Genomic DNA, 20,529 nt, shown 5'->3' with positions numbered 1-20,529 from the left:
TGCTTTGCAGGTTATACACTCAGCCAGAGCAAATGCAATCCACAATCATGGGTTTGATCCGGATTGCGGCATATCAGGTGGCGTAGCAGTCTGATCAAGTATTTGTAGTAGAGGGCAAAAACCTTGTGCATCAAGTAGAGGCTATTGTGACTTAAAGAGACTTGAGTGGAAATTGATACTAAAATTATTTTCAATTTAGAGTATTTAATTAAGAGAATAGTTCTAGATTTGATACAAATTATACACCATGTTTTTTATTGTATTAGTTTAACTGGCCAGTTAGAATGATTAATCAACCTGCCTAGAATAATTTTCCAAGCAAGAAAATCATATTGATTGTTTATGTAGATTGTTTCAAGCTATTAACTAATTTTGATGGTTGTCTTAGTTAGTGTTAAAATACGAACATAATTTTTGATAATTTGGATAATATAAGTCAATAGATGTGTTAATTGAGAAACATCTTTAAAATTTCAAGTGTTGTAGAAGAATGCAATGCAATGCTCGGAGGCTCCTTGACTAGGGCCTTGGTATTTGCTGCCGACAACAATAAGGGAGACAAGATTTCAGACTAACTCTATAATGTTCTAAACAGAATGTCCAAAAGAAAAAAAATGGTCTAATTTTCAACAGAGGGAACATATGGAGTTAAGTGATATATGAACAAGAAATTTTCAACAAACGCTCTCTCATTTAATCACTGAAATTTCCACGTTCATGTATTGAATTTACCTCCACTCATTCCAAAGATAAATTGAAAGTTCACCAAATATTTTCATTTGTGATCAGACTTTTCACACCACAAAATGAATTGCATTTGTCAATACGTGCAAACATAAATCTGTCATTCGAAATGAAATCTCTGTTTTGGTAAGTATAAAATTGCAAAACCTCATGTAGAGTAGTGACCTTAAATTCAACATCTCGGAAAGCCCTGCTAATGAGTAAAAGCAGGATCAAATTGGCACGCGCAAGCAGACCCCCTTCTCGCAAACTCCAGCATCTTCATCCGCTTCCAGAAGATTCCACCCTCCGCTTAATCATAGCCCGCTACTTCGTCCACGTCAACAGCCAGCCGCGAATCTTCTCCAACTCCGTCCTACGTGTCATATCATAAGATTCATAACACGTGTCTCCAGCCGCCCCGTAAAAAATGTCCCCGATACAATGTTGCGTATAGAAGCAAAAATCTTTGGCCGTTAAATTCGCAGCCTAAACATCTCCGATTCTCTCTATCTCTCTCGGCAAGAAGTAGCGCACTCGAGAGATATCGGAGTTCTCTTCGTGTTCGTCTTCTCTGAAACCTCAATTTCGAGAAGCTTGATTTGGAGGCGGAAGCGTCAATGATCAATCTGAAGCCGCCAGAGGCTTGGGGATCGACCGTGCCGTCGGTGACGGCGGAGAAGGCGTTGTCGTTCATATCGAGAGGTTGGAGAGAACTGACTATGTCGAGAAATCTTGGAATCACAACTCTTATTAATTAAGGCTAGATCATCACTAGAATATATAACACACACCCGATAGCTTACCAACTTTTTCTTTTCTTACATAGGCTTGCTTGCTATCTCTCCCCCACCACTCTCCCCCAATTTCTCATTATTATCCTGTTTTATCTTTATTAACTTAAGAATTGGAGTGTGTCCCAACTCCATCTTAGCCCAATTCTCTACTGTGATTGTATGTAATAATTAGTCGCAGTGTCGAAACACCAATTCTAATCAACGCAAAAAAATTTTTTGTTTATTCACGTGAATATTTATTTATTATCAATGATATAGACATCATTCAAGATCAAATACATAAGATATAGTTTCATAGAATTGCCTAGGTAGCTGCAGATAAATGGTAATCGATGTTAACAAATTAAAATAAGCATGTCAAGGACTTGTTAGTATGCCATGCATGGGCTAGTAATGTTGGATATATGTTTGAAGAAACAACATTCTTACGAATTTTAATGTGACAAAAAAGTGTGTTTTTTTTTTTTCAGGTTAACAGAGAGCTTGAAATCTAACAGAGAAACACACGAGAATTAAAGGCTTCACTGACCCACTTTATTGATAGAGATCTCTGCCTTAAATATGCCCTAAAACTAATACACAAATTACAGAAATGTCCTTGAGACAAAAAATACAGAAACGCCACAAAACATGAAAATACAAATGTAAGCTATTACAATACAAAACAGAATATAAAAAAATACAACTCTATTACAACTCTATTACTCCCCCTCAAAATGAGCCATGAATATTGATGATGGCCATCTTGGACAATAGCGGAAAAAGATGAGAAGCTGGCAGAGCTTTAGTAAAAATATCTACCAGCTGGTGTAGTGAGCGAATAGGTAATAGCTTGATTTGTCCAGCAAGAATTTTGTCACGAACAAAATGGCAATCTAACTCAATATGTTTGGTACGCTCATGAAAAATCGGATTAGTTGCAATATGAACAGCAGCTTGATTATCACAAAAAAGTAAGGCAGGAGGGGAAAAAGCAACCTGAAAATCCGATAAAAGTTGAGTAAGCCATGTAAGTTCACTGGCAGCAGAAGCCAAAGCACGATACTCAGCTTCAGCGGAGGAACGGGAAACAGTGGGCTGCTTCTTAGAACGCCAAGAAATCAGAGATGCTCCAAGGAAAACACAATATCCAGTAACAGAACGACGAGTATCCAAGCACGAGCCCCAATCAGCATCGGAAAAAGCACGAAGCTGTAATGAAGAAGTGGCAGAAAAAAATAATCCCTAACCAGGAGCAGCCTTCAGATACTGCAATAAGTGATAGACAGCATCCAAGTGAGGTTTCCGAGGATTAGATACAAATTGGCTAAGTTTGTGGACCGCATAAGTGATATCCGGCCGAGAGACGGTAAGATATAGTAAGCGGCCGATAAGCCGACGATAGAGAGAAGCATCCTCAACCAAATCCCCTTCATTAGCACTAAGCTTTAGATTAGGAATCATGGGAACAGAAGCGAGTTTGTTGCCTAAGAGACCAGAATCTTCCAAAAGTTGCAAAGTGTAGTGCCTTTGAGAGAAGAAAATCCTTTTGGCAGATTGTGCAATCTCTAGACCAAGAAAATAACGCAAACGACCAAGATCCTTAAGCTTAAAATGACGATGTAGAAAAGATTTCAAATCAGCAATAACTGAAAGATTGGGTCCTGTAAGTATGATGTCATCCACATAGACCAAAAGAGCTACAAATGAAGAACCACTACCCTTGGTGAAAAGGGAATAATCTGATTTGGATTGTGTAAAACCAAATTGAAGAATAGCTTGAGAAAATTTTGAGAACCACTGCCTGGAAGCTTGTTTCAGCCCATATATAGACTTATGTAACCGACAAACTAATTTCTCCCCCTTATTACCAACGGAGTAAGAGGGCTTATACCCAAGTGGTAAGTCCATATAGACTTCCTCAAAAAGATCCCCGTTAAGAGAAGCATTATTCACATCCAATTGAGTAAGAACCCATTTATGGCTGGCAGCTAAGGCAAGTAAAACTTTAACAGTCACCAATTTCGCTACAGGAGAAAATGTATCAAGAAAATCCAACCCCTCTTGTTGTGTATATCCTTTAGCTACCAAGCGGGCCTTGTACCTTTCTATAGAACCATCAGATTTGTGTTTAATTTTATAAACCCATTTACACCCAATAGCATGCTTGTGAGAAGGCAAAGAGGTAACACTCCAAGTGTTATTAAGGTGCATGGCATCTAATTCAGCTTTCATTGCATCTCTCCAATGAGCATGCTTTACAGCTTGATGATAGTATTGAGGTTCAAAATCAGTGGAGACTTGAAGAAGAAAAGAACCATGAGTAGGAGAAAGTTTAGAATAAGAGACATAATGATGTAAAGGATAATAGGTGTTGGTCAAAAGAGGTGGGTGATGAGATAAAAGACTGCAATGAAAGTCTTGTAGATAAGTAGATGGTCGAGTAGCCCGAGAAGACCTACGGATGAGAATGGGAGAGATGGACGGAGATGAAGATGAATCAATAGCAGGATCAAGGCGATGATTAGAAGATGAAGGAGATGGTTCAACAGCAAGTTCATGTACAGGAAGTGGTAAAACAAGATCAGGAAATGGGTCCAATATCTCATCAGAAGAGGTTATAGAATGAAAGGGGAATATGTGCTCATGAAATTGAACATCCCGAGAGATGAAAATAGATTTTGCTGTGAGATCATACAGCTTGTAGCCTTTGATGTTTGGTGGGTAGCCAATAAAAATACAAGCCTTGGCCCTAGGATGAAATTTGGATCTATGCGAGGGCAAGGTAGAGGCAAAACATAGACTACCAAAAACTCTAAATGAAGAATAGTCGACGGGAGTTTGATACAACAATTGATAGGGGGTTTGGGAGTGTAAAAGAGGGGTAGGAGATCTATTAATCAAGTATGCAGCCGTAAGGACACAGTCACCCCAAAATTTTATAGGAACCCGAGACTGAAAACAGAGTGCCCTAGCCACATTTAAAAGATGTTGATGTTTCCTTTCAACAACAGAATTTTGTTCAGGTCTCTCGACACAGGAGAATTGATGTATGACTCCCTTAGAGGCAAAAAAATCAGCAAATTTCAATTCAGGGGCATTATTAGACCGAAATTTCTTAATCACCTTGTTAAATTGAGTTTCAACCAAGGAAAAAAACTTAGGAACAATAGTCTTAGCCTTAGATTTATGTTTCATAAGGAAAACCCAAGTAAACCTCGTACAATCATCAACTAATGTGAGAAAATATGTATGTCCAGCATATGTAGGTGTATGATACGGTCCCCAAGTATCACAATGAATTAAATCAAAAGCACACTTTGACAATTGATTATTTGAGACAAAAGATAACCTTCGTTGCTTAGCCAATGGACACACAGAACAAACATCATTGTTAGCATCATGAAAATGTAACTGATCCTTTATTAATTCCATTCGCTTAAAAGAAAGGTGTCCTAGTCTCTTATGCCATGTGGTTTTATTAACAACATTAGCTACCATGGCATGATGAGCAGATTTTACAGTTGTACTAACTGACATATCAGTTCCAGCTTTAAGGACATATAGGCCTCCAACCAAGTCACCCTTGCCAATCATCTTCAAAGTGCGTATATCCTGAATAACACACGCATGAGGAGCAAAATTGAGACTCATTGTATTCCTTTTAACCAATGCGCTGACAGATATGAGATTGAACTTAAATTGAGGCACATAAAGGACATTGTCTAATACCAAATCTAAGGTAAGTTGAACACAACCCATATAGAATACTGAGATCCGTGTATGGTTAGGAAGGGTAACATAAGTGTTCTGAATAGGTTTTACTTCAACAAAAGACGATAGACAAAAACATACATGACTAGTAGCTCCCGAATCCAAAATCCAATATTGAGGGTCACTAAGTAAAGAGCCAACAGACACAGAAAAATAGATACCTGAAGCCTGATCCAAAGTGGAGGCCTCAGGAGCAGGATCTGCACTTGTAGTCTTAGCAAATGTGAGATGTGAACTTAACATACTCAACAAATTTTGATATTGCCGAGGATTTAGCGACTGCGTAAAACCTTCAACACCCTGACTCTGAGAGGAGTTAGAATTTGATTCAAAAACTTGACTCACAATAGGATTTTTCAGCTGGTTATAAGGGATCTGATTAGATGTAACATTTCTCTGCCTAGGCCTATACCCGGGAGGATATCCATGAAGCTTATAGCATTTGTCAATTGTGTGCCCAGTAAAACCACAATGACTACATATGGATCTTTCCCTCTTTTGAGATCTACCTTGATTGGGCCTATTATTATCATGTTTGACAGAGAATGTGACTGGATCATTAACAACAGTATAAATGTTCCTTTGATTTTCCTCTTGAGTAACTAGGGCAAACACCTTATTAATGAGAGGAATTGGATCCATTAGCAACAGTTGTCCCCGAACTTGTGCATAAGAATCATTTAGGCCCATCAGAAACGACATTACATATTCAGTGTGATAATGTTCTGCTAAAGCCTTTATACCACCACAGGAGCATCTTCCACAAGAGCAGTTTGGCCTATAATTGCTAAGTTCGTCCCATATGGTCTTAAGTTTTGTGAAATAAGCACTAACAGATAACTGACCTTGTGTTAGATTCATCAAATCTCTCCTAAGCTGAAATATCCGAGGACCATTAGACTGTTGGTATCTTTCCTTAAGATCATTCCAAATATCATAGGTAGATTCAGAAAATATCACACTTGCAGATATTTCTTTAGAAACAGAATTTAAAATCCAGGAAATACAATATTGTTGTTTCTGATCCAGGAATTGAAAAGAGGATCATCACCTGGTGGCCGAGAAATCAAGCCACTAACAAAACCTAATTTGTTCTTTACCGAGAGAACAATAAGCATGGCGCGGCTCCACGACGCATAGTTGTCTCCGGTTAGCGGTTGAGATACTAGCAGCAATCCAGGATTATCAGAATGATGTAGGAAATATGGACTCGAGGCATTGTCAACAGCAGAGGTGCTCAGTGATGGAGAAGAAATTTCGGGAAATGAAGTCGCCATAGAACAAGTATGAGCAATCGATCAGATAGCAAAACAAATGAAGACAGTGACGGAATAAGATCGCAAGGTTCGCGATCTAAAAAAAATATGAAGGAAAACGATGAAGACGGTAATACCGATTTGCAGAACTCCGAACAATGGAGATCCACAACGACACCGAAAAAAAAAACACACAGCGTCGTCGATTAAGGAAGGAAAAGAAGCGTACCTAGAACTCACAGCGTCGGAGACCGATGAAGACAAGAATCGACGGAGGTGGAGGCTAGGGTTTGCTCTGATACCATAACAGAGAGCTTGAAATCTAACAGAGAAACACACGAGAATTAAAGGCTTCACTGACCCACTTTATTGATAGAGATCTCTGCCTTAAATATGCCCTAAAACTAATACACAAATTACAGAAATGTCCTTGAGACAAAAAATACAGAAACGCCACAAAACATGAAAGTACAAATGTAAGCTATTACAATACAAAACAGAATATAAAAAACATACAACTCTATTACAGGTCATAGTAATGACTCATGCTTATGGAAAACGTTCCGGGGTGAGGTATATAGCAGGAGGCCTGAAGGTCTACTACATACCATGGAAACCATTCCTTATGCAGAATACACTGCCCACCATTTATGGGACATTTCCAATAATGAGGACAATTCTCAAACGAGAAAAGATATCATTGGTGCATGGGCATCAGGCTTTCTCAACTCTTTGTCATGAAGTTTTCATGCATGCACGGACGATGGGATACAAAGTTGTATTTACCGATCATTCACTTTATGGTTTTGCTGATGCGGGCAGCATTCACATGAACGAAGTATTGCAGTTTACTTTAGCAGATGTTACTCGGGCCATTTGTGTTTCTCATACAAGTAAGGAAAACACAGTTTTGAGGTCAGGGCTGCCGCTAGATAAGGTGTTTGTAATTCCAAATGCCGTGGACAGAGCTGTGTTCAAACCTGCTCCAGAACGACTTAGCCGTGATGAAATTGTTATAGTTGTGATAAGTAGACTGGTTTATCAAAAGGGTGCAGATCTGCTTGTTGAAGTGATCCCAGAAGTATGCCGTTTATATCCTAATGTGAGTTATTGAAATGGCACGATGAAGTATCAATCGTGTAAAAACAATCTCTTTTTGTAAGTGATAAACCTAGATTTGAAAGGCATAGAGACAAGTTTTGAAATATAGACAAAGAAGTTTTGAAATAGAAGTTTTTGTTTATGATGTTTCTATTTGAGATAAGAAGATTGCAAATTGTCATTCATTTCCAATGGATGCTCTTGTCGTAATACCTTTGGAAGGATCTCTAATAATATCATTTCTCTACATCTTTTTCTTTTTGAAAATGATTGATCTTTCTCTTCATTGACTATGTTTTCTTCATTAAACATTTAAGCATATTAACATTAAATCACAATCTTCATTAGGTATTGAAACTTCAACATTCATATCATCAACTATAGTTAGAAAAGATTTTTCTATAGTAGAGTTTTTTAAATACTTTATATGATTTATTTTGAGTAGAATATTCTAAAAAAATTATTTCCTCACTCTTAACATTAAATTTTTCTTAAAGAGTTTTTACCATTGTTAAGGATAAAGCATGCACTACCAAAAACATGAAAATATGAAATATTTAGTTTCCTTTCTCTATATAACTCATAGGGGTTTTCTTTAGTATAGGCTTTATAAAAATCCTATTCAACATATATAGCATAAAGTGTTAATGGCTTAAACCAAATAATTTGTCATATAGCATAATTCTAACCATTTCTTGTAAAGATCTATTTTTCTTTTCAACTACCTCATTTTCTTCTAACACTAGAAAATTATGATCAATACCATTTTTCTCACAATAGTGCTTGAATTGTTCATTTTAAAATTCTCCCCATGATTGCTTCTAATTTTTTAAAATATATATATACTTTTATCAAAAGATTTCAAATTATATAAACATTTGACCTTTTTGAAGCAAGAAACATTTCCAATTGAAACTAGAATAGTCATCTATAATGATAAAAATATAATGTTTTCCATCTAAATTTTGGATTCTCATAGGTCCAACAAGATGTAAATGAGGTAAAGTTAGAGTCCTACAACAAACCTAAACAACATTAATAATTCACATATTTCCTTGATATTCTAATACTTTTATATGTCCAGCCAATAACTATAGAGTAAAAAGTGTTCTTTTAAGGGTCATATTGGCAATGTATTCTTTTATTCATTAAAATGCTAACTTAGAAAGCAGTAAGAAAATAGGTAGTTTGGAACAAGCTATGGAGGAGTGTTTGGTAAATGCTTAAAAAAAATTAGTTTTTTTTAGTCATGTTGGTAGTAGAATAATTTAAGAAGTGATAAAAATACCCCTAGAATAAAAAAAATATTATATTTTAAGAACAGTTATATAAAAATGTAAGAACAATATCATATCTATTTCTTTACAATTACAAATAAATAATAAATAAAACATGTAATTTCTCGTGCTTTTCTTCAAGTTTTGTGCTGTATAGCACCTTTTGGTCCACAAACTTTGCATGAAGCAAAAATATATTGATTGGCCGCTCAATCTTTGGTATCCAAAGGGACTTCCATTTACCTAACTTCTTCATATTGCAGGTAAATTAAAAAATTATGAAATAATCATCAAATTACCACTACAAACTTAATTTTCGTGACATACAGTTTACGAAATATATGAAATATCTCTATAAATACTTGTTTTAATTTTACCACTACAAACACATATCCAATTAGAGTTTTCATAACATACAATTTTACTCAATTATCACAATATATGCATATATAAATATATTTCTCAAGTGTCAACCACAATCATGCCAACCCCTTTCCTTTACCATGGTGGTTCACACTTCCTTTTCCCTTACGTACTGTTACATTCACTGAATTTTTCACGTCATCTTCTTCATATATTTGAGCTTGAGTCTGAAACATGCAAGATAACTCTTTTACGGGAAAATTGGTTGTAGACTTAGCTGAAGCACTGCCACTTGATTCACCTTCTTCGACCCACTTCCAAAATCCACACTTAATACTGCAAATATTGAACAACCTCCCTTTGTTTATGGACTCCTTTTTCACCTTGAAACATTTTACAATGCCTTGTTTACACGATGGGCATAGTCGCTTTGTTGGACATGCTGCAAAGTAGTGCCCCCGCCGTCTACAGCTATGACATACTCTTGCATTTCGTCTCGTCATTGTAATACTGTGAATTAGAAATTGCACTCCAATTAACAACAGAAGAAAAAAAAGATTCATAATAACAAGGTTTTTATAGAAAGAGAGTGTTACAAATTTTCTATCGATCGCAAATGCCAACTATTACTATATCTATTACTATTAAAAGAGGTAGTGATGTACTTGAGCAATGAACTTTGACAAATTATTGCCTCTGCAGCATACTACAATGCTTCTCCTAACATAAAAAAATTGGTTGTCAATAATAAAACCCAACGGCCCAGGGTACAAATTCATGTTTGGACATCGCCTTTCAACACGTATTATTCAACTATAAGCATGATTTTATCTGGTATGACAGCAAAACTATTTTCAAAATCCATTTATATTGGAGGACCAAGATCAACGACGACTTTAATCCAAAACCATTGTATCTTTTTTTTGCACAGTAAATGGACTCAAAATGAGAAATATCACCATAGAAGAATGCTATTCTGTGAAGATATAGGCAAATATATAAACTCAAAGTACTACATATCAAGAGTGTTGGCCAGCGGTGGCAGATGCAATGGGCAGCAGGTGGGCGAGATGTTGGGCACGACTGTCGGTGATGAGGGGTTGTGGGTTTTGTTTTGGGGATTTGTGGGTTTCTGGGCAGCGGGTGGGGGCGACAGTCGTGAGAGAGAGAGAGAGAGAGAGAGAGAAACGGTGGTTGTGAGAGGCATGGCTGACCAATGGGGGCAACAGTCCTCAGAGCGAAAGAGAGAGAGAGAAAGATGGTGGTCGTCAGAGGCATGATCGGATGGTGAGGCCGGCAGTCATGAGAGTGAGCGAGAAAAAGAGAGCGAGACAGTGGTGGGGCCAACTATGTTGGGAGATGGAGAAACGGGTGGGGCTGACGGTGTTATCAAAGTGAGAGAGAGATAGAGACAGATGGTGGCTGTGAGAAGGGTGGCCGACGGCTGGGGCGACGGTGTTCGGACAGGGAGATGCGAGTGGGGTTGACGGTGTCGTGAAAATAAGAGGTGGATGGGGGCCATGGTGTTTGCGAGAGGGAAAGTGACATAGAGAGTCAGTCGTATTAGAGGGGTGGTCGGAGGGTAAGGGCAATGGTCGTGAGAGCAAAAGAGAGAGAGAGAGAGAGACGGTGATGGGGCTGATGGTGTCAGGAGATAGAAAGCAAGTAGGGCTGACGGTGTCGTTAGAATGAGAGAAAGAGCGTCAGACGGTGGCCGGTAGAAGGGGCAACATTCAGGAAGGGATAGGCGGGTGGCCGAAGGGTTGGGGCCAACGGTGTCTGCGAGAAGAAGAGCGAGAGAGAGACAAAGGGGGGGAGGGAGAGAGATGGTTTAGGGTCTTTTCGGTTTGGGTCATTTATCACAAGGGCAAAATGGTCATTTAATTGCCCATAAACCATTCTATAAACAGCCTTCTACACAAATAGCACAATGCTAAAAGAAAAATTAAGTAAAAGCTATAAAAGAGGTATTATCGAATCTTTTAATATGTCAATTTTAGAACTCATGCGTAGGCTAATTCATAGAAGAAAACAGGCCAATACTAATCTGTAGTGCACCTGTTGTTTTCTAGCCTTGTTGTCAAGTCCTCGACAGAGACCCTAGCCACATCGCTTCTCATCCCAATGTCGGCAGCAATCCGGCTTTCACAGTAGACTTTGAATGCTGTAGCCCCCATCGTATTGACATCGGTGGTGGTGAAAAGCTTTAATCGAACAGACGAAACAAGTGCATTCAGCCCACTCACCAATGAATCAGCTTGCCCACTCTGCCCCATTGCTCTTTCATCCAGAACAAGTAACCCTGTCTTGCAGTAGATAGCAAAGTCTTCACAGTTGTTCTTGAATGTGTCATAGCGCCGAAAGCCATTGTTAAGGAGGTGGTTTGCACGATGGACCACAATGTCATCTGGATCTGAAGCAGCAAGAGTGCAAGTTCCACCACGCACACTCGCGAGAAAGAGAGCGCGTGAGACAGCATACTCGTAACGGTAGAGAACACCTCCGGCGAGGAAACAGTTCACGCATGAGGACACAACCCCATGATGACCCTCTTCCGGCGGGGTACAGGTAGAGCAGCGTACCAGAGCTGGGGCTGGTAACGAGCTCATCACAAGGCGATCCAGCACGGTTCCTGTTCCTGCTTCCTGGCCCCGTCTGGTAAAATGGATGACTTTATCATCTCCAACATAGATTCCTGTAAGGACAAAAATTAGGTAAACAATGAATACAACACAAACGCACACCCCTGGAGATGACAAAGAAATCAACCCTCAAATCTTTTGGAACAGATCATTCAAAGTTCATACATCCAGAGTGACCATGGAGATAAAAAAATTAGTCTAGGAATACCAAGGGCAAGAACCCACAAGTTGCTCCTCATCAAATGACACAAACAATCATGAAATCAGTAGAATTATGCTGCCTCAAGCTCACAGTCAATGGGATTGCAAGGGTCCAAGATTCTTTTTTATTTAACTATGTGAATGTGCGCTCTGATTGCTAACAAGAAGGCAAGCATTTAAAACAATTAAACCCTATTGCCCTCTTCTTATGCATTCTATCCTAGACGTCCAAGATTACAGGATTTCATGTGGGTAACGATCAAAATTTATTACAAACATGGTAGCACCGAGGATTTGAATTTTCAATTGCAAAGATGCATATTTTTTAACAAATGCCGCAATGATGGATGGAGACTGAAGGGCTCTCCTGCAAAAGCAATACAGAAAGAGAACTGAGAGATCCAGCAAGCCTCTTTGATCACTGCATTTCACTTTGATGTCAACGACACAAACTTTATTCCCAAATAATCAGAAATGTCACAAACAATAACAATACAAAGATCAAGAGATTGAACCAGAGAAGAGAAGCAAATCAAGAGAAACGGAAAAAAGTGACCATGATGGGCGTAGATATAGGCGGTCCTCCAGGAGTAGATGTGATCTCCGGGTTTGAGGCTCTTCTCGTCCACTCTGCTTCCATTTATTTGATTTCCCCATTCGTTTTCGTCCATCGAAGTCCGAATACATGAAAAACATTCGAATCAGCAAACCATTTGAAGAACAAAGCTACAAACACCAAGTCCAACCGGGGATTTCTTTCTTGCTTTGTAATCAAAGGCATTGCGGGATGCATACGTACATACCTGTTGGAAATCAGCCCCATTTCTCTCTTTCTGCGCGAGTGATCGACCAAAGAAGGGTTTTCGCGTCGAGAGAAGAAGAATTGCTATTACGAGCGTCTGGAAGTGGGGCGACAGAGCAGAAGAAAAGGGACTGGCTCTATCCTTCGCCGTTAAGGAGCAGACGTGTTGGAGGAAGCTTCGCTATCACGCAGCGTCTTTCGGCGGGTGTTTGTCTTTACAACATATTTGAGATTTATTGAACTATGATTTGTTATAAAACGAGGAAGATAAAATTATAATATTTTTTAAGTAAAATATTAAATAATTAAGATAAAGTTGTGAAGTATTTTAATATTTTTATTAAATTTTTTAGAATGTATTAAGAGATATGAGTCATTTTTTACATATATAAGGTTATAAATAAATTTATTTGAATAAAAGATAGTTAAATTTATTTGAATAATTTTAAATAAAAAGTTGTTATGGGTATTTTCTAGGTCGTACTGCATGGGATGGGAACGGTCCAGTAGATCAACCCAATTCTTCAAAACCCAGTAAGTCCCAAGTTGAGGACATCAAAGTAAGGTTATTTTGACTGGGTTCAAATCACAGAATGTCTTAAGCTGTGAGATACGCTGTCAAGATACTTAGCTCGCATCACGAAGAGATAACGAATTTATCGGAAACGGTTAGAGAAAAAGTTAACTTTCCTAATCTAAGGTAAATCAGATCCCTACTAATGCTGAATCCGTTCCTAATTATGTAAAACTAATAAGAAAATATTATCTTCATGATATTATCCTTCTATTTTAGATTTTATTTAAATTGTAAATACCCTATGTTATAAATAAATGTCGAAAACCATTGTATGTGGACGAATAATAATATACTGTTACTCTACCAAAATAATCAAAGGAACAGTCATGGACTAAGCATCGTTCAGGACAAATTACATAAAAAAAACTTCTTTAAGCACTTCTCTTCTTTACTTTTTCATTAAAATCGTATTTATTTTCTCAGTGCGGACAAACGAATCACGATCGACTAATTCCCAACGTCAACAAAAGTCAAGTGATTTCTTTTAAATGAGTTATCAGATAAATTTAATAAATATAATAAAAAATAATTTTATGTAAAATATTTATCATATTTCACTTTTAAATTAAATAAAGAGATAAAATAACTATTTACTTTTTTTCTTTTTTTCTCTCATCACTTTTTTTTCTTTTGTCTTTGATCAACGACAGCCAGTTAGCTTTTCAAAAAGAGAGAAAAAGAAAGAATAAACTTATGAACTCATGTGCTTGAGTTTATTGGATCATGGATTGAACTTAAGTAAAAAGAAAAAAAAAAAATTGAACTGTATCGATTAAATAGATTCTTAGATCGAACAAAATAAGAAAAATTTAAAAAAATAAAGAATAAAAAAATTGAACTGATCAAAAAAATTAAAAAAAATGAAAAACTGAAATAGCAAAGTGCAAAAATGACATAATTTTTTATATTTTAGTTGGTTTAATTATTTTAATTTTTTGTAATACGGAGATTGAACTAAATTGAAATAACTGAAATTATCAAATTTAAAAATCGAATCGAATCGACCAACAACTTCAATTAAATCGAACCAACAATTTCGATTGATTCGATTCAATTATTTCAATTAAACAAAAATATTGTCCACCCCTATATTTTGTGTTTAAAAGAAAAATTAAGACCAGTGGAAAGAGGTATCTGGACTCTTTTAATATGTCAATTTTAGACGAATATATATAAAGTTTGAAGCTAATAAAGTTTCTTAATAAAAAATTTAAATTATAATAATTTAGTTATTCTTTGATGTTCAGTGACTGCAAAGGGCATAAGCCCAAAGGCCGATGAATGGGCTTTCAGCTTAAGCCCATATCAAACTTCTCCCCTTAGGCCCAACAAGGTTACACTCTGAAATTGAACAAGATATATTCATTATAATTGTGCTATCATGCCATTATATTATATTAAGGTAATATCATATTTCATATATATTACCGTATCTCTGCAAAATGGGTGTTTATTTGCAGAGATGTATGGGATGGGACACACCCATAAGCAAACAGCTGAGACTGAGAGTGACCTTCATGGTGACAACAATGGTGGGTTCACAATTTTACTAGTCCATATATATATATATATATATATCCAATAAGTCCTTTATTAATCCATGTATATCCATCCGTACACATAAATTGGGTAAAACTCCACCTAAAAACGTTGATAGTGGGACTAAGAAATAGCGTTTAGCCCTAAATGCATAGCCAAGTGGTAAAGATGTAGGCTGAAAGTTTGTTTGGAGGTTCTTAATGTGGGTTCGATTCCTGAAAAAAGCAGAATACTTTTTTCTGAGGAGGAAGAACCTTATGAGTGATATTAGTGGTGCTGAGGGCTACTATCCTGATCATTTGGACATATCCCTTAATTTATCTCCTCAGTATAACTCTAAGGGTAAGGTGACTGAGGATACCAATAATGGAGCGTAATTTAAAAAAAAAAAATAGCATTTAATTAGAATTTATTTGAGCTACCCATGTCACGTGGTTAACTACTTATTTTATACTAGCTAATATGACATGAGTGGCATGCACGTATGTGTATATGTATTATTTGAGTTGATTAATACTTAATATATTCATGCGGTACAATTATAAATGGTATTTGAATACTTAAATTTGGAATGTTTATTAATATATGCATCGATGTCATGTATATTTATATTAATATAGTATACAATCCAAAATATTAATAGAAAATATCTTTAGAAATATCAAATTTGAATGTTTAAGTAATATTTTGAGGACTTAATTAGTTTGTAGTAATAATGGAATAAAATGGGGTAAAATACATATTTTAATTACTTGAATTTGCACCCATTTTTTTTATTTAGATACTTAATTTTTTTATTATTTTAATTATATCTATGGACTATACTTAATTTATTATCCTCAATAAATTTGTCTATGTATGTAATCACAATTGAAATAATAAAAATTTTAAGTATTTAAATGAAAAATACATTTGGCCAATGAAAAGGATTCAATAATGGAAATGGAGTCCATGCCATGCATGTATGATAGGGGTGTTCAAAAAAATCGTTAAACTGTAAAAACAGACTGCATCGTACTGCATCACATGATTTTTTTGGGAGAACGGTTTGAGAAATTCATAAATTGTGCGGTTTGATAAAAAAAAAAAAAATTAACCAAACTACCTACACCACACCACAATATATAAAAATTAAAAAAATAAAACCCTAACATTTTAATTTTCTAACTTTATTTGTTTCCCTTAATATTGCAAATAAGTCCACTATGAAAATAGATATTGTAAACCTTGATTAGTGATGAAGTTAAAGTTATAGCATGTTTGCTGGGTTAATTACACCAATAATCACTTAATTTTGCATTCTATTACTGTTTGGTTATTGAATTTTAAAATATTACATGTTAATCATTAATATTTCAAAACTGTTACTGTTTAGTTATTGAACTTTAAAATATTATTTATTAGTCACTAATATTTTAAAATTATTTCTCATCCGTCAGTCGTAAACTTAAAGTTTAGTAACTAACGAGTGACGGGTAAGAAACGATTTTAAAATATTAATAACTAGTATGTAATATTTTAAAGTTAAGTGACTAAATAGTAACAGTTTTGAAATATCAATGACTAACATATAACATTTCAAAATTCAGTGACCAAATAATAACAGAATCTAAAGTTAAGTGATTATTGGTGTAATTAACCCATGCTTGCTTGACCATGAATTATATTGTTGGTTCTTGTGTTATTTTTATGTTACGGACATATGGTTTTGTTGTTAACTTTGAACTTTTAAATTTATATTTTGATTGGATTGTAACTTATTTTACTTTGAATTACATGACTTTAATTAGTTATGCTTGGTGTTTAAATAGTTATGGCATGTTTTGAACAAAATGTGAAAACGACGTCGAACCATACCGCAAAATATAGTGTAATTTAATGCGATTTACGTTGATCAAATTAAATCACAAGATTTAATATAATAAAAAAATTACATATATAATTTGATATATTAAAAATGACTTAAACCAGCCAAATCACCCCAAACACCCCTAATGCATAGTGATTGTTTCGCCAATTGCCAGCCCCTAACTAGCTGCAAATATCATGTTATTCCTCCAACACCACCACCTCTCAATATATATATATATATATATATATATTAAAACTCCTAAAATATATAGCCTAACCGGTGGACATGCATGTTTAAGAATATTTGTTATTTTAATTATTAAAAATTATTATTTTAAATTTTTATTATATAATAAAATATTAATATGTGTATGAAGATATTTGTAAGTAACACGCTATATAAATGATTAATTAATAATATTTAAATAGATTAATTAGTTTATTGTACTTTTTTTAATAATTTAAAAATATAATTTTTCATTTTAATATATAATCACTTGAAATTTTTATATTTTAATTACTAAAATTATTATTTTAAAATTTTATTTAAAATATATAAAAAAAATATAAATAAGAGAGTGAGAAAGAGTTAAAAAAATAAATATTAGTTATCTCGATTTGTGATGAATATTTTGATCGAAATTTAAAAGACGTGAGATTAATTTAAAAAAAAATTGCACGTACTGAACCGTGCATGCGCCCAGCCGCATAAGCACAGTGGCACGCGCAAGCAGACCCCTTTCTCGCAAACTCCAGCATCTTCATCCGCTTCCAGAAGATTCCACCCTCCGCCTAATCATAGCCCGCCACTTCGTCCACGTCAACAGTCAGCCGCGAATCTCCTCCAACTCCGTCCTACGTGTCATATCATAACACGTGTCTCCAGCCGCCCCGTAAAAAATGTCCCCGATACAATGTTGCCTATAGAAGCAAAAATCTTTGGCCGTTAAATTCGCAGCCTAAAGATCTCCGATTCTCTCTATCTCTCTCGGCAAGAAGAAGCGCACTCGAGAGATATTGGAGTTCTCTTCGTGTTCGTCTTCTCTGAAACCTCAATTTCGAGAAGCCTGATTTGGAGGCGGAAGCGTCGATAATCAATCTGAAGTCGCCAGAGACTTGGGGATCGACCGTGCCGCCGGTGACGACGTAGAAGGCGTTGTCGTTCATATCGAGAGGTTGGAGAGAACTGATTATGTCGAGAAATCTTGGAATCACAACTCTTATTAATTAAGGCTAGATCATCACTAGAATATATAACACACACGCGATAGCTTACCAACTTTTTCTTTTCTTACATAGGCTTGCTTGCTATCTCTCCCCCACCACTCTTCCCCAATTTCTCATTTTGACTTAAGAATTGGAGTGTGTCCCAACTCCATCTTAGCCCAATTCTATTTATTCACGTGAATATTTATTTATTATCAATGATATAGACATCATTCAAGATCAAATACATAAGATATAGTTTCATAGAATTGCCTAGGTAGCTGCAGATCAATGGTAATCGATGTTAACAAATTAAAATAAGCATGTCAAGGACCTGTTAGTATGCCATGCATGGGCTAGTAATGTTGGATATACGTTTGAAGAAACAACATTCTTACGAATTTTAATGTGACAAAAAAGTGTGTTTTTTTTTTTCAGGTCATAGTAATGACTCATGCTTATGGAAAACGTTCCGGGGTGAGGTATATAGCAGGAGGCCTGAAGGTCTACTACATACCATGGAAACCATTCCTTATGCAGAATACACTACCCACCATTTATGGGACACTTCCAATAACGAGGACAATTCTCAAACGGGAAAAGATATCGTTGGTGCACGGGCATCAGGCTTTCTCTACTCTTTGTCATGAAGTTTTGATGCATGCACGGACAAGGGGATACAAAGTTGTATTTACAGATCATTCACTTTATGGTTTTGCTGATGCGGGCAGCATTCACATGAACAAAGTATTGCAGTTTACTCTAGCAGATGTTACTCGGGCCATTTGTGTTTCTCATACAAGTAAGGAAAACACAGTTTTGAGGTCAGGGCTATCGCCAGAAAAGGTTTTTGTAATACCAAATGCCGTGGACAGAGCTGTGTTCAAACCTGCTCCAGAACGACTTAGCCGTGATGAAATTGTTATAGTTGTGATAAGTAGACTGGTTTATCGAAAGGGTGCAGATCTGCTTGTTGAAGTGATCCCAGAAGTATGCCGTTTATATCCTAATGTGAGTTATTGAAATGACACGATGAGGTATCAATCGTGTAAAGACAATCTCTTTTTGTAAGTGATAAACCTAGATTTGAAAGGCAGAGAGACAAGTTTTGAAATATAGACAAGGAGGTTTTGAAATAGACATTTTTGTTTATGATGTTTCTATTTGAGATAAGAAGATTGCAAATTGTCATTCATTTCCAATGGATGCTCTTGTCGTAATACCTTTGGAAGGATCTCTAATAATATCATTTCTCTACATCTTTTTCTTTTTGAAAATGATTGATCTTTCTCTTCATTGACTATGTTTTCTTCATTAAACATTTAAGCATATTAACATTAAATCACAATCTTCATTAGGTATTGAAACTTCAACACTCGTATCATCAACTATAGTTAGAGAAGATTTTTCTACAGTAGAGTTTTTTAAATACTTTATATGATTTACTTTGAGTAGAATATTCTAAAAAAATTATTTCCTCACTCTTAACATTAAATTTTTCTTAAAGAGTTTTTACCATTGTTAAGGATAAAGCATGCATTACCAAAAACATGAAAATATGAAATATTTAGTTTCCTTTCTCTATATAACTCATAGGGGTTTTCTTTAGTATAGGCTTTATAAAAATCCTATTCAACATATATAGCATAAAGTGTTAATGGCTTAAACCAAATAATTTATCATATAGCATAATTCTAACTATTTCTTGTAAAGATCTATTTTTCTTTTCAACTACCTCATTTTCTTCTAACATTAGAAAATTATGATCAATACCATTTTTCTCACAATAGTGCTTGAATTGTTCATTTTAAAATTCTCCCCATGATTGCTTCTAATTTTTTAAAATATATATATACTTTTATCAAAAGATTTCAAATTATATAAACATTTGACCTTTTTGAAGCAAGAAACATTTCCAATTGAATCTAGAATAGTCATCTATAATAATAAAAATATAATGTTTTCCATCTAAATTTTGGATTCTCATAGGTCCAACAAGATGTAAATGAGGTAAATTAGAGTCCTACAACAAACCTAACCAACATTAATAATTCACAGATTTCCTTGATATTCTAATACTTTTATATGTCCAGCCAATAACTATAGAGTAAAAAGTGTTCTTTTAAGGGTCATATTGGCAATGTATTCTTTTATTCATTAAAATGCTAACTTAGAAAGCAGTAAGAAAATAGGTAGTTTGGAACAAGCTATGGATGAGTGTTTGGTAAATGCTTAAAAAAACTAGTTTTTTTTAGTCATGTTGGTAGTAGAATAATTTAAGAAGTGATAAAAATACCCCTAGAATAAAAAAAATATTATATTTTAAGAACAGTTATATAAAAATGTAAGAACAATATCATATCTATTTCTTTACAATTACAAATAAATAATAAATAAAACATGTAATTTCTCGTGCTTTTCTTCAAGTTTTGTGCTGTATA

At 35.3% G+C, this 20,529-nt stretch overlaps 3 protein-coding genes across 11 annotated transcripts in view; 1 reads left to right on the top strand and 2 right to left on the bottom strand.

Moving 5' to 3' along the window:
• The window catches only part of LOC127806002 (phosphatidylinositol N-acetylglucosaminyltransferase subunit A-like), a 90,912-nt gene that overhangs the window by 43,841 nt on the left and 26,542 nt on the right, over window positions 1–20,529 (top strand). The window lies entirely within an intron of this gene.
• The window catches only part of LOC127806003 (protein LEAD-SENSITIVE 1-like), a 57,773-nt gene that overhangs the window by 15,464 nt on the left and 21,780 nt on the right, over window positions 1–20,529 (bottom strand). Inside the window, exons 1-4 of one of the 4 annotated variants that reach the window (XM_052342929.1) lie at window positions 12,917–13,100; window positions 12,670–12,743; window positions 11,329–11,965; window positions 9,136–9,780 (exon numbers count right to left, since the gene is read on the bottom strand). The exons of 1 other annotated variant lie outside the window; for it this stretch is intronic. In XM_052342929.1, coding sequence (XP_052198889.1) covers window positions 9,387–9,780; window positions 11,329–11,965; window positions 12,670–12,743; window positions 12,917–12,936 — 1,125 coding nt within the window. In that variant the 5' untranslated portion in view covers window positions 12,937–13,100 and the 3' untranslated portion in view covers window positions 9,136–9,386. Of the gene's footprint in view, window positions 1–9,135; window positions 9,781–11,328; window positions 11,966–12,669; window positions 12,744–12,916; window positions 13,101–20,529 lie in introns of those variants that run through there. 2 more of the 4 variants (XM_052342925.1, XM_052342927.1) reach the window with 2 other exon arrangements.
• LOC127806004 (protein LEAD-SENSITIVE 1-like) overlaps window positions 1–20,529 on the bottom strand; it is a 72,699-nt gene that overhangs the window by 30,478 nt on the left and 21,692 nt on the right. The window lies entirely within an intron of this gene.

The sequence above is a fragment of the Diospyros lotus genome, chromosome 7 (genome assembly GCF_014633365.1).
Source record: "Diospyros lotus cultivar Yz01 chromosome 7, ASM1463336v1, whole genome shotgun sequence".
Classification (NCBI taxonomy): domain Eukaryota; kingdom Viridiplantae; phylum Streptophyta; class Magnoliopsida; order Ericales; family Ebenaceae; genus Diospyros; species Diospyros lotus.
The sequence above is the reverse complement of the archived record's forward strand: the minus strand, read 5'-3'. Positions and strand labels throughout refer to the sequence as shown.